This window comes from Bos indicus x Bos taurus, chromosome 22 (genome assembly GCF_003369695.1).
Source record: "Bos indicus x Bos taurus breed Angus x Brahman F1 hybrid chromosome 22, Bos_hybrid_MaternalHap_v2.0, whole genome shotgun sequence".
Taxonomy (NCBI): domain Eukaryota; kingdom Metazoa; phylum Chordata; class Mammalia; order Artiodactyla; family Bovidae; genus Bos; species Bos indicus x Bos taurus.
Window position 1 is genome coordinate 11,443,649 of NC_040097.1, and position 14,443 is coordinate 11,458,091.

A 14,443-nucleotide genomic window follows, 5' to 3' on the forward strand; every position below is an offset into this window, starting at 1 on the left:
TCATCAATAATTACCAATATCAGTAAGAATCCACTAGAGATTCAATAATACCTCAAACCAAAGGGAAAAATCAGGTTATTTACCTGTATGGGCACTTCAACCAGGTATTGGTAGGAAGATAAAATTATTTCTGCATTACAAGCTAGATAAGAAATGGCAACACAGGCAGGGGTGCAAAGGATACAATCTCAGTATTAATGATGACCTCCAGCCCGTTCGGATGGAAGACGCCACTGATGTTCATGTTGAACTTGTCGAACTTGTGGATGGCCTGTGCAGAGCGGACATCCCACAGGACGCCATCATTTAAGACAAGATCGTCTGTAGGATTAAAGGTGGCGCAGTTCCTCTTGTAGTTGTTGGCAAGATCTGGGTTAAACAGAGTCAACAGCTTGTTGCCAGTCTGAATATCATAAATCTTTAGAGAAGAAGGGGTGGGAAGAGAAAAATCAGACCAATCCGTCCACTGACAAATTCAAACAGACGCTGCATAAAATAGCTCCCCCACACTTTTCAAAAGCCCATCAAAATCATAAAAGCCCTAATATTGAAAATAGCTAAAAAATAGGAAGACCACACCCATCTAAGCAAAGTTTATATGCTTTGAGTCCCATTTCAGGTTTTTTGAGAAGTCTCTTTCCCACAGGTAAGAAAATGAGAAGTAAAATGGCAACAGGGGTAAGAAAACTCTCTTCTTCTCCATCCCCCTTTCAAGAAAAAGAAAACGTTTCTAAGATTGAAACTGAGAAACTCTCCATGTGGACTAACCAACATTACTCAGAGAATACTCTTATATAGGTTACTTTTTGGAGAACGGTATCAATGAAATACCCTTTTCTCCTTAAAATCTCCCAATATACTCTTTTAGTGCCCTACCACACTAAAAGTTCCAAAGTTGACAATGTGCAACCCATACAGAGACCAGCTCTTTCCCATCAGCTTACAGACATGCTGTAATATTTCCAGTCTTTAAAAAAAAAAACACCTCTTTTAACAGAGCAACAAATAAGGAGACACCACAAGGAAACGAACAAATCCAGATCATGGGACAAGACAACTAGCCTGGTCTCTTCAAAAGTCAATGTCATGAAAACTGGAGAAATGGTTCTTGGCTCTAAAACATTAGTGAGACACAACAACCAAATGCAATATGTGAATCTTGGCTGGATCCTGGTTCAAAAAACAAAAACAAAAACATTTGAAACCAAACACATCAGGAACAATCGGGAAAACTGAGTATGGGATGAAAATTAGATGGCATTTGGGAATTACTGTAAATTTTCTTATATTTAATAATGAGTGTGATTATGTAATAAAATGTCATTAATGCTAGGATATACACGCTATAAGATATGAGATAAAATGTCACAGTGTTTGCAACTTACTTTCAATGATTCAGAAAAACACACACATTTACACAGAAAATATGGCAAAATACTAAACTCATTAATCTAGGTGGCAGTTACCGGTACTACTGCTTCAACTTGTCTATGTATTTTAAAACTTTCCAATTTAGCTTGGGAGAAACCCTCCCTTCACCACTCCATACCACCACCCCACCGCAAGCTACTACCCTCACATCCCTGTTTTTCAGCAAACCTGTTTTTCTAGCTCTTTCCTCATGCTCTCCTGTGAACCCACTGTAATCAGATTTTCACCACAGTGCACAGAACTAGCTCCTGACATGGTTAACAATGACCTCCACATAGTTACTCAAAGATCATGTCTCAATTCTTTCTTTTTTTGTCATACCACATTGCTTATGGGATCTTAGTTCCCCAACCAGGGACTGAACCCAGGCTCTGGGCAGTGAAAGCCTTGAGTCTTAACCACTGGACCAACAAGAAATTCCCTCCATTCTCATGTTATGCAACTTATCGGCAGTTTCTAACCCAGACCATCAATCCTTCCTCTAGAGTTTTCCCTTGCCTTCAATGGCATGTCTTTTTCCTGAGGCCTCCTGCTACCTAACTGGCCACCCTTTTTGTCCTCCTTCCCGAATTCCTCCTTACACTGCAACTTCTTAATACTGGCCCAAGCCAGGACTCTGTCCTCACACTTCTCTTCTCCAGCCTCCTTAATGATCTCATCCAAGATCATGGTTCATGCTATCAATACGTAGACAACGCCCACATTTGTATCTCCTATCCCAGACTTTTCTCCTGAACCCCCAATTAGTAATATTCCTTATTTGAATGTCTAAGAGAATCACAAACTCCATGTATCAAAAGCCCAGGGCCCAGCTGTGTCACTTCTCATTGCCTCCCATGCCCACCCAAGCCCAGCTCCACTGCAGCTCTCACATTAGCTGGCACAACACCCTCCTAACTGGAAAGCCTCCTCTTGCTTCTCTCACAGAAACTAGACTCACACTTTAGGAATTTTACATCCAATCACATGCCTTCTTAGTCACCCTCCAGTGTCCATCTCATACACAGGAAAAGCCAAAGGTCTGAAACAACACACTGCTACAAGAGGCTACAGGGTATGCCCCCACTAATTTCGGTTATCACCCCCTCCTTCTCCTTCCCACCTCCCAGGTATGGGCTTTTCCCTTGCCATTCTGCATCTCAGATCACTTTCCCCAAGGTATCTGCATGATGCCCATGTTTCCTTCAAGACGTTGCTTAAACATTATCCAATCACTGACACTTATTTCCTAGATGAAAAAGAAGGCCCCCACACCACCACCAAGCATTTGCTATCTCTTACCCTGCTCTCTTTCCCTTGGTAGCACTCACCACCTAACATACCATATATTTGCTTCTTTTTGTTTATTGTCTCCCCATATGGATCCACCAAGACAGGAACTTTACTTCACAGTGTTTCAAGGTATCTTTTGTGCTAATGAAACAGTTCTCAAACTGTAAGATTGTTCGGTCTTTTTACATTTTTCCCATATAGCTGAAACTACTTCATTACAATTCTAGATTTTATCTGGAAAGAATCATCACTGAGTAATTTCTGGTTGCCCACAGGACTTAAGTAATCAGACTCAGTCCAAAAAGTTTCAGTATAAACAGACAAATCACCCTGAAAAATGTGGATTCTTAAATACTTACATGGGCGATGTCTCCCTTCGTGCCTATGACCCGGTCCTGAGAATGCTTACTGAACTCAACATAATGATCTTCTGTAAAGGAATGCCTACGAACAAACAACAGAAGTACTGATGTAACTGATCTTCAGGACATAATTATTTAACTGACTAAAAAGAAAGTGATTCTCAGCCCCTTGCCTGACTATACTCACCTTAAGATTCTCAGCTCCCAAAGAGGAAAAAATTGTAAGATTAAAAGAAAATTCTCTCCATCAATTTGTCTAAGAAGATTCAAAATAAATGAATGGGAACTACTTGGTTAAAACAATGGCTAACAGGGTACATATGCCTCTGAAATATGCCCCAGCAAAGAGCGCCACCGGAGAAGGCAATGGCACCCCACTCCAGTACTCTTGCCTGGAAAATCCCATGGATGGAAGAGCCTGGTAGGCTACAGTCCATGGGGTCGCTAAGAGTCGGACACAACCCAGCGACTTCACTTTCCCTTTCCACTTTCATGCATTGGAGAAGGAAATGGCACCCCACTCCAGTGCTCTTGCCATGAGAATCCCAGGGACGGGGGAGCCTGGTGGGCTGCCATCTATGGGGTCGCACAGAGTCGGACACGACTGAAGCGACTTAGCAGCAGCAGCAGCAGCAAAGAGCGCCACTATGATAAAATAGAAAGATGTGCCATTCTGGATCAGTGAAGGGTCTGCTGTCTGATGGGAATGTATAAACTTGGGTAAGAATACCCAGGAACCAAGAAAAAAAAAATCTTATTAACCATGTACCACAGATAAGGAAGAGAGAAGTCAGCAATAAAACTTACAGCATTCTTCTCTTGCCCCAAAATGCAGAGTCAAAGAATCAGATGAAGGGGATAAATTGTAAAACAGAGACACTGAATTATAAAAGTAGATACATACTTCATATCAAATACTGATTTCATTCCCCACAGTGCAGACAGAGGCTGGCTCCAGGTAGCTGATGTCAGCAGCAAGGATCCATCCTAAAAGAAGATGGGAAGCCCAAGGTGGCTAATCATGTGTTTACATAAATGCCATCTTTCATTAGCATTCTAAAATATAACATATATTGTTGGATTATAAAGAAAACAGAAAAACTTTTAGGAATCAAGAAATGGTCAGAAGCTGCTAAGATTTAATCAATATGCACCTCCTATGTCACAAAAAATCACTAAATTTGAGAATATTTAATCCTCCTGAACTAGTAACATGAAATACAATAGTTTCAAGGGTGTGGTGGGTGGGGGATGATGAGACTTAAATGTCAAACATGGTTTCTCCTTTCTTAATATTTGGCCTTATTTCTCCATCTCCCTCATCTGAAGTATCAGTAAACTGAAAACAGCTGTTAGACTCTGTAGCTAAGGATTCTTACAAGATTTTTCAAAGAGAAAGCCCAATAAAAGATCAACTTGCTTTATTTTTCTTCCCAGCTCATCACCAAATTAATCTATATTCCTCACGATTCCCACATTATAATTTTTTCAAACTTTTTGTTTTGTATTGGGGTATAGCCAATTACCAATGTTGTTACAGTTTCAGGTGAACAGCGAAGGGATTCAGCCATACACATACGTGTATCCCCTTTCCCCCAAACTCCCCACCCATCCAGGCTGCCACATAACATGGAGCAGAGTTTCATGTGCTATACAGTGGGTCCTTGTTGGTTATGCATTTTAAATATAGCAACCTCCTTCACTTTAAATTGAGGAAAATTATCCTTGTCATCTTAACAGTCTTGACTTGTAGAAACAGCAAAAGCATTGATTTCATCCACAGAACAGTACTAATAACACAGTTATATTTACAGTGGATAACCAACAAGGTCATACTGTATAGCACAGGGAACTCTGCTCCATGTATATGTGGCAGCCTGGACGGGAGGGGAGTTTAGGGGACAATGGAAGCATGTATACGTATGGCTGAGTCCCTCTGCTGTCCACCTGAAACGATCACAGCATTGCTTATCAGCTACACTCCAATATAAAGAATTAAAATAAATAGTACTACTAGACTATGACCTACCACTGGGATCATACAATACTTGTTTTCCTAAAAATTCACAGTACTTACAGATTTCCTTCCAACACAAAAACTTCTGTGGTCATAGCTGATAGATAATCTCAAGTTTCTAAATAAAGCACATTAAAAATCTGTCCATCTATCTTTAGGTCTGGAAAACATAAGGGCCAGATACCAGACAGTCCATACTGTAGGTTTTGCAGGCCACATGGTCTGTGCTGCATGCAACCACAATACTCAACTCTGCCGCTGTAGCACAGAGCAGCCAGGACATAATACATAAACATATGAGTATGGCTGTGTTCCAAACAAACTTTACACACAAACACGGGAAACCGGTCAGCCCACACACCTGCAGTTCACCAACCTATCCTAGAAGCATGACTGAGCACAACCTAGGAAGGGAGCTTTACCCTGGAGGGCTCCAGGTGTGTGATGGCTGAGTTGTGACAGTTGTAGCTGGCCTCCTCCTGTCCACTGAACACGTTGTAGAGCTTCAACTGCCCGGTGCAGGTGCCCAGCATCAGGAAGCGCTCTCGTGCGGAGAACGCACAGCAGGTGAGGCCACTCTCATCCTCGTTGGCTTCCCGGAACACTGAAATAGGACGGAACCTGAACAAACAAGAGAGAGTCAGAGACAAAGAACATGCAGAGACTCGGAAAAACAAAAGTTTGTTAGAAAGACAGAAAGAAAAACAGCCTTTCTGTTTCAAGTGGGTTCTTCCAAATTATCAGTGACCGTCAGTGGTTCATCTTCATTTTACAAGAGAGAACTGGACCTTCACTTAAAAATGTTAACAATAACAAAAATTCCCATGTCAAAAACCTGAGATCCCATGACTTGTATGCAAGATTTTAAAAAAATATTTATTTGGCTGCACTGGATCTTAGTTGCGGCATGTGACCTCTGAATTGCAGCACAGTTCCCTGACCAGGGATTGAACCCAGGCCCCCTGCATTGGGAGTGTGGAGTCTTACCTACTGGACCACCAGGGGAAGCCCCAGTGTAAAATTTTTAAGGAATAAGAAGAGGTAACAACTTGGACCAGCACAAGTACAAACTTGAGAGCCTCGTCAGGGACAGAGTGTTGCATGGGCTCTAGAAAACATACTAATATAACAAGAACAGAGTATCTTATATTGCCAGTAATTATACAAGGAACCCCTGGGTTCCCCTTGACAAAAGGGGGTATAGTCACATTGCTCAGGTATTCACACAAAATGATAATTCCTGGTATTTCAGGCCAACAAATGGTTTTCTGGAGTTATTACTTCATGCTGATATTGCCCACATACTCTGACGTAAACAGAAAAATCATTCCAATTCTCAGGGAGTGAGGTAACCTCTCCTTACCTGCTAAAGATAAGGTGCCTATCAAAGCACCCGCCATCTACCCCTCCATACTTTGGAAATGATGCCCTGCGGTTTAGCCTTGAGGTAAAGTTTATTGGCGCTTGTCGCCTCTGTTTTGGCTCAGGACACTGGTGAGGAGTAAAGAGAGAGAAGGGTGGGCAGGTGGCAACTGGGTTCTTGCAGCGAGCATGCTGCTCTCTAAGATATTCTGTGATGATACTGTCCAGCGTAGGCGGGGAGGGAAGGTGTCTGTCCAGCTGCTTTTTTATGGCTGGGCTCTGGCTGTAGGCGCCATGGTCCGACTTCTGCCGCAACACTCTGATTTTCCTGCCATTGCAGGGTGATGGCCTCTCTCTGATAAAACTGATCCTACCAATCACAGGGGAGTTTCCTGCATGAGATGGACCAGGCAGAGCTAGTGAACCCTGGGGCACCCGCGGCTGAGGATGAGCAGCGGGGGCAGAAGGGGCAGAGGTACCCACAGCAGCATGGCTACCCAATCGAGTTGCAATGCCATTGGCGATGCGAGGGGTGCGGGGAAGAGAAACAGGAGAAGCAGCAGCAGTGACCGGGGTGAAGGCCGAAGAATGGGAGGCAGCAGTCATGGGCAGGTCGGCCTCTTTAGTCAGCACAGTGGCTGTCTCCCCAAGGCCTTTAGAAATGAGATGGTTTCGGATCAGTAGAAGCAGCTCTTTCTCAGGAAAGGAGATCCGTGACTGGGCAACAACGTCAGCTTTCTGCAGACGTGCCAGGGACACATCGGTGCCGATAAGAAGCGGCTTTCCCGACACCCGTTCGATGAGCTCAGCGGCGTACTTGCAGAACTTGACGTGGTCACTACGCTTGTCCTGAAGCACAGGCTCTTTCATCAGCTGCTGGATCTGGCAGCTGCTGAAAAGGGGCAGTTTGCTGATGATCTGCCGCACGGTGCTACTGCGAGACAGGCCCACCAGGGCCTTGCAGGCTAGGGCCCGGATCTGGTCTGCATCTGTGATGGGCATCTTGACAGACAGTAAGGACAGAAGCACCTTGATGCCGTTGTTGGACTGCACCACGTTCCACATCTTGGCCAGAGTGTGCTCACTGCTTTTGGGCGTCTGAGGCAGCTTCCTCCGAGGCGTTCCAGAGATAAACTTGCCAATACTAGAAATTCTGTTATCCGGGCCACAAACACAATTGATGATAATCTGAAGTGCTGACTTCTGAATTTCAGCATCGTGAATAAAGAACTCACCCTCAGCCACTCCCAAAATAATGCTGATACCTATAGGGGGAAAATTTTTTAATATTATTCCTCATAACACTAATGTCAACTTCAATTGTCAAAATTTATTTCAGAGTCAAAATTTACAGTTCTATTCATTGTGTCCAAAACCACTACAATATTGTAATTAGCCTCCAATTAAAATAAATAAATAATTTCTTTTTAAAGTGTAGCAGTTTTCTCTTCAGTTCAGTTGCTCAGTCCAGTCGGACTCTTGCGACCCCATGGACTTAAGTGTAAGGAATAGTTTGTATAAAATGCAGCCAGTTCTACTACAGTGTATCTTTATGACAGAAGACCTCATATGCAGTTTTTAAATACGGGAATGATGTGGAAGTCACCAAGGTTCATGTACAAGCTTTCCTAGGTAAGGAAAGCAAAAACAGTGGGAATGAATAAAAACTTCCAGCAGGAAAGAAAAAGTCCTCAGCCTGGCTGCTATAGTAGTAGCAGAAACCCTTTCTTCTACATATGAATTAACTTAAAAACAAGTGGCTAAGCCTCAGGCTTTCTCCCCAGGGTACTGCATTCTAGGGCCCACAGCCACTCACATGACTTGCATGCTCACCTTAGCAGCAGCCCTCATCAGCCCTGATCTTAATAAGGGTTTTTTCCCTTTGTTTTTGTGTGTAATAACTTATTCATTTGCGCTGCTTGCCAATTATTCATTTTGAGTTGCTTAAATTTTTTGCTATCTGCCCCAACCCATGTTTCTTATAAATTCTATTTTTAGCATAACACTCTGAAGAGTGCAAGGAATGCACTTGTACTATTACAGCAAAAATGCCTGTACCACCCAGAATACCTGAGTTCACTAACATGACTCCCTTATTTGAAACTGATGGCATGACTTAAAAGAACTTAAAGGGTACCCTCCTTTGCTACCTTCTGTTCTAGTACTGCAAAATTAGGTCAGTTAAGTAACCACAACCAGAATGGCAGAGGAAAACAAATTAAAACCACGCAATGACAAAAATGGCAAGATACAACCTACCTACAGTGGAGACGGTGGAGCCAGCCTCATCTAGTACATCCACTGATTCTGCCAACTGGAGCTGAATTTTTGGCACAACAGTGAGAATAGCCAGGACATCCAGAGCAAAGCGCACAGTGTCATTCCTGGACAGAAAGAAGAATTAGTCAAAGGGAAACTCGGATACAGCCACCAGAAACAGTCTCTGTTAAAAGAGAGACAGACAGACACAGACAGTGGGTCAGAACTACTTACTACCTGAATGACTCTGTCCCTAGCCATGGCATCAAGAGAGGACCTGTAAGTCACCACAACACTAATTTCAAAAAACATGGGTATGGAATTTTCACCTATCAAACTGCTAAGATTAAAAAACAAAGGATAATCTCCAATGCTGGTGAAGATGAGCAGAGACAAATGCTCTCAAACTTTTGGGAGGAGAAGAAAATAGGACACTCCTCTTGGAAAATAATTTGGAAATATGAAACAAGGTTCTTAAAATGTTTGTAACCTTTGGCCCAGGAATTTTACCTTTAGGAATTTGCCCTAAGGAAATAATCAGAAGTACAAACAAGTATTTATGGATTAAGATGTCCATTATCACATCATGTAAACAGCAAAAGAATTAAGAAAACTTACACAGGAAACAGGAATACCTGTGTTAAATTCTGGACAACTTTGCAGCTACTGACAATTGTTTCAAAAAAACTTCTAAGGACAAATGAAAAGGCTCAAAAGACAACAAAACCAAGATACAAAATTTTAAAGCCAACAATACCTAGCACTGGCAAGAAGGGAGAGAAAATGAAAACTCCCATAGACTGCTGTGGGAGAAGTCATTTTTCCAAACAATCTGGCAACATCCACTAAAGATGAGATGCAGCCACATTACAACTCAAACTGTACACATCACATCCTCAAGAGAGACCTCAAAAAGAAGTTCGTGGTACCACTCATTTGACAGGAAAAAAAAAGAGAAAAAAGGCACTAAATGCCCATCAGTAGGAGAATAAACCATAGTATAGAAATGTGCTTAGTCACTCAGTCATGTCTGACTCTTTGCAACCCCATGGAGCCCACCAGGCTCCTCTGTTCATGGAATTTTCCAGGCAAGAATACTGCAGTGGGTTTCTATTTCCTACTCCAGGGGATCTTCCCAACCCAGGGATTGAACCTGCATCTCCTGGGCCTCCTGCATTGGCAGGCAGATTTTTTACCACTGCGCCACCTGGGAAACCCAATATGCAAATATAAGAATTCAAATACGTATCAACACATAAATCTCAAACACTTAAGGGTGACTGAATACCTGAAACTTACATTAAAAAAATAAGTAAAAGTAAGGGTGAAGAAAGCAAGCACAGGTAAGACTTTATACAATTTTAGAACATAAAAAGAGTACTAAATCATTGATTACACACCCACACATATGCATAGCATAAAAAAAAAAAGAATGGAAAGAATGCATACCAAATTCAAGAAAACTGGTCACTCTGGGCTGGGGGGCAGAAAATGGAAAGGAACTGAGAAAGCAACATGCCAACCCTGAGTATGGAGTAGTTGTTATATTATTCTCTGTATCTTCATATAACTTGAGGTATTTCATTTAAAAAATGAGTTTAATTAAACACTATAATCTTAATCATGTCTATTTACAGAATTATGGAAAAGAGATTAAACAAATTAACAGAGGCTAAGAATAATTTCCATTTCTAAGGTTTTGTATATTCTAAGCAAGACCTTCTAGAACAAAATGATGTCCTTTTCATCATAAGGGACTCGAATTCAAAAGTAGGGAGTCAAGAGACACCTGTTTGGCATTGAAGGGACTTCAAAAAGAGGTTCATGGTACCACTCATTTGACAGGAAAAAGAAAGAAGACACTAAATGCCCATCAATAGGAGAATAAACTACAGTATAGATATGTTTGGCCTTGAAGTACAAAATGAAGAATGGCAAAGGCTAACAGTTTTGCCAAAAGAATGCACTGGTCATAACAAACACCCTCTTCCAACAATACAAGAGAAGACTCTATACATGGACATCACCACATGGTCAATACCAAAATCAGGCTGATTATATTCTTTGCAGCTGAAGATGCAAAAGCTCTATATAGTCAAAACAAGATGGGGAGCTGACTGTGCCTCAGATCACCAGCTCCTTAGTGTAAAATTCGGGCTCAAAATGAAGAAAGTAGGGAAAACCACTAACTAGGCCATTCAGGTATGACCTAAATCAAATCCCTTATGATTATACAGTAGAAGTGACAAATAAATTCAAGGGATTAGATCTGGTAGACAGAATGCCTGAAGAACTATGGATGAAGGTCCCTAATATTGTAAAGGAGGTGGTGACCAAAAACCATCCCCAAGAAAAGGAGATGCAAAAAAGAAAAGTGGTTGTCTGAGGATGCCTTACAAATAGCTGAGAAGAGAAGAGAAAGGGAAAGATATACTCAACTGAATGCAGAGTTCCAGAGAATCGCAAGGAGAGGTAAGAAAACCTTCTTAAGTGAAAATGCAAAGAAACAGAGAAAAACAACAGGATGGAAGAGACTAGAAATCTCTTAAAGAACATCAGAGATACCAAGGGAACATTTCGTGCAAAGCTGGGCACAATAAAGGACAGAAACAGCAAGGACTTAACAGAAGCAGTAAAGATTAATAAGAGGTATCAAGAATATACAGATGAACTGTACAAAAAGTTATTAATGTCTTGGATAACCATGATGATGTGGTCATTCACCTAGAGGCAGACATCATGGAGCGCAAAGTCAAATGGGCCTTAGTAGGAAGCATTACTACGAACAACACTAGCGGAAGTGATGGAATTCCAGCTGAGCTATTTCAAATCCTAAAAGATGATGCTATGAAAGTGCTGCACTCAATATGCCAGCAAATTTGGAAAACTCAGCAGTGGCCACAGGACTGGAAAAGGTCAGTTTTCATTCCAATTCTAAAGAAGGGCGATGCCAAAGAATGTTCAAACTACCATACATTTGCATTCATTTCACATGCCAGCAAGATTATGCTCAAAAATCTTTCAAGCTAGGCTTCAGTAATATGTGAACTGAGAACTTCCATATGTACAAGCTAGATTTAGAAAGGCAGAACCACCAGAGATCAAACTCCCAACATCCACTGGATCATAGAAAAAGCAAGAGAATTTCCCAAAAAAATCTACTTCTGCTTCATTGACCACACTAAAGCCTTTGACTGTGTGGATCACAAGAAACTGGAAAATTTTTCCTAAGAGATGGGAATACTAGACCACCATACCTGCTTCCTGAGAAACCTGTATGCAGGTCAAGAAGCAACAGTTAGAACCAGACATGGAACAATGAACTGGCTCAAAATTGGGAAAGGAGTATATCAAGGCTGTATATTGTCACCCTGCTTATTTAACTTATATGCAGAGTACATCATGCAAAATGCCGGGCTGGAAGCACAAGCTAGAAACAAGACTGCCAGGAGAAATATCAACAACCTCAGATAGGCAGTTGATACTACTTTAATGGCAGAAAGTGAAAACTAACTAAAGAACCTAAAGAAAGGTAACTAAAAAGCTGGCTTAAAACTCAACATCCAAAAAACTAAGATCATGGTATCTCGTCCCATCACTTCATGGCAGATAGATGGGCAAACAGTGGAAACAGTGGCTGACTTTATTTTTGGGGGCTCCAAAACCACTGCAGATGGTGACTGCAGCCATGAAATTAAAGACACTTTACTCCTTGGAAGGAAAGTTATGACCAACCTAGACAGCATATTAAAAAGCAGAGACATTACTTTGTCAACAAAGGTCGGTCTAGTCAAGGCTATGGTTTTTCCAGTAGTCATGTATGGATGTGAGGGTTGGAAATATAAAGAAAGCTGATCACTGAAGAATTGATGCTTTTGAACTGTGGTGTTGGAGAAGACTCTTGAGAGTCCCTTGGACTGCAAGGAGATCCAACCAGTCCATCCTAAGGGAGATTAGTCCTGGGTGTTCATTGGAAGGACTGATGTTGAAGCTGAAACTCCAATACTTTGGCCACCTGATGCGAAGAACTAACTCATTTGAAAAGACCCTGAGGCTGGGAAAGATTGAGGGCGGGAAGAGAAGGGGACAACAGAGGATGAGATGGTTGGACGGCATCACCAACTCAATGGACTTGAGTCTGCGTAAACTCCGGGAGTTGGTGATGGACAGGGAGGCCTGGTATGCTGTGGTTCATAGGGTCACAGAGAGTCGGACATGACTGAGCGACTGAACTGAACTGTCCCTTGGAAGAATAGCTATGACAGATCTAGACATCATATTAAAAAGCAGACATCACTTTATCAACAAAGGTCCATATAGTCAAAGCTATGGATTTTCCAGTAGTCATGTAAGAATATGAGAGTTGGACCACAGAGAAGGCTCAAAGTCAAAAAATTGATACTTTCGAACTGTGGTGTTGGAGAAGACTCTTAAAACTCCCTTGGACAGCAAAATCAAACCAGTCAATCCTAAAGGAAATAAACCTGAATATTCACTGGAAGGACTGATGCTGAAGCTGAAACTCCAATACTTTGGCCACCGTATGCAAAGAGCCGATTCACTGGAAAAGACCCTGATGCTGGGAAAAATTGAAGGCAAGAGAAGAAATGGGTGACAGAGGATAAGATGGTTGGATTGCATCACCAACTCAATGGACATGAGTTTGAGCAAACTCAGGGAGACAGTGAAAGACAAGGAAGCCTGGCAGGCTACAGTTCATGGGGTCACAAAGAGTTGGACACAATTTGGCCACTGAACAAGAACAAAGAATAATTTTTATTTCTAAGGTTTTTGTATAGTCTAAGCAAAAACAAGTATTTAATTCTATTTTTAAAAATAAACTTTTAAAGGACATATTTATTTTTTCTTAAGTAATCCACATATGGATTTACCATTCAAAAAATGTATTTATAACCTTATTATCCTTTGAGTTTTCATCATCTTTAAAGCAATGGTCTCCAAGTAAATATAATAACCTCCTTTAATACTCTAAAAACAGTGTTTCTGAAAGTGTGCTTGGGGACCCTAGGAGTCTCTAAGACCTTTTCAAAAGGTGCTGAGATTTAAAAAATATTTTCATAATAACACTAAGATGTTATTTTTCCTTTCTCACTCTCCTCTCATGAGTGTATAAAGAGCTTTCCAGAGGCTATGTCATGTGTGATGTCACAAAAGGCTGAATACAGAAGCAGATATGAGATCTATTGAGCCAGATACTTGATGAAAATCAGCTGGCTTTATTTTGGAAACTTTTCATAAAAAATGCCAATAAGCCATGGGTTCAGATTATTTTTAAGTAAGTTGGTAAATATATTTACATTTTCAGTTTTAATTTCTAATATGCTAAATATCAATAGATAAAAAACAAAAGCTCTTAAGGGTCCTAATAATTTTTAGTACAGTAAAGGAATCTTGAGACCAGAAAGCTTGAAGATGGCCACCAAAAGTATTCCTCTAGATTTAACTATCCTAGGAATTAGAGTAAGAAACCTCCTGTCTTTATGGCAGTGGATGGATAGGGCAAGGAGGTCAAGAACCACAGCTTATAAACTTTGTTACTTTGTACCCTCCAGACTCCTTATCCAAAACATAGCTTTCTTTTTGCATCAGCCTCAAATAGAACCTACCCAACTGCCTGATGCCATTAGCTGTTTTTCCCTGAGCCTTGTCCAGCTCTGTCCTAATGGTGAAAACCCTACCAAAAGCAAAAAATACAGCTGTATGTGAAGCTCAAATAAAC

The 14,443-nt window shown here is 41.3% G+C and overlaps 1 protein-coding gene across 3 annotated transcripts in view; it reads right to left on the bottom strand.

Annotated features, from left to right (window-relative positions):
• Positions 1 to 14,443, bottom strand: part of DCAF1 (DDB1 and CUL4 associated factor 1) — an 88,719-nt gene that overhangs the window by 19,159 nt on the left and 55,117 nt on the right. For 2 of the 3 annotated variants that reach the window (XM_027523414.1, XM_027523415.1), the window contains 6 exons: positions 8,704 to 8,828; positions 6,446 to 7,709; positions 5,505 to 5,703; positions 3,970 to 4,052; positions 3,063 to 3,147; positions 185 to 418 (listed from right to left, as the gene is read on the bottom strand). In XM_027523414.1, the coding sequence (XP_027379215.1) occupies positions 185 to 418; positions 3,063 to 3,147; positions 3,970 to 4,052; positions 5,505 to 5,703; positions 6,446 to 7,709; positions 8,704 to 8,828 (1,990 nt within the window). The remainder of the gene's footprint in view (positions 1 to 184; positions 419 to 3,062; positions 3,148 to 3,969; positions 4,053 to 5,504; positions 5,704 to 6,445; positions 7,710 to 8,703; positions 8,829 to 14,443) is intronic. The other variant, XR_003507835.1, reaches the window with a different exon arrangement.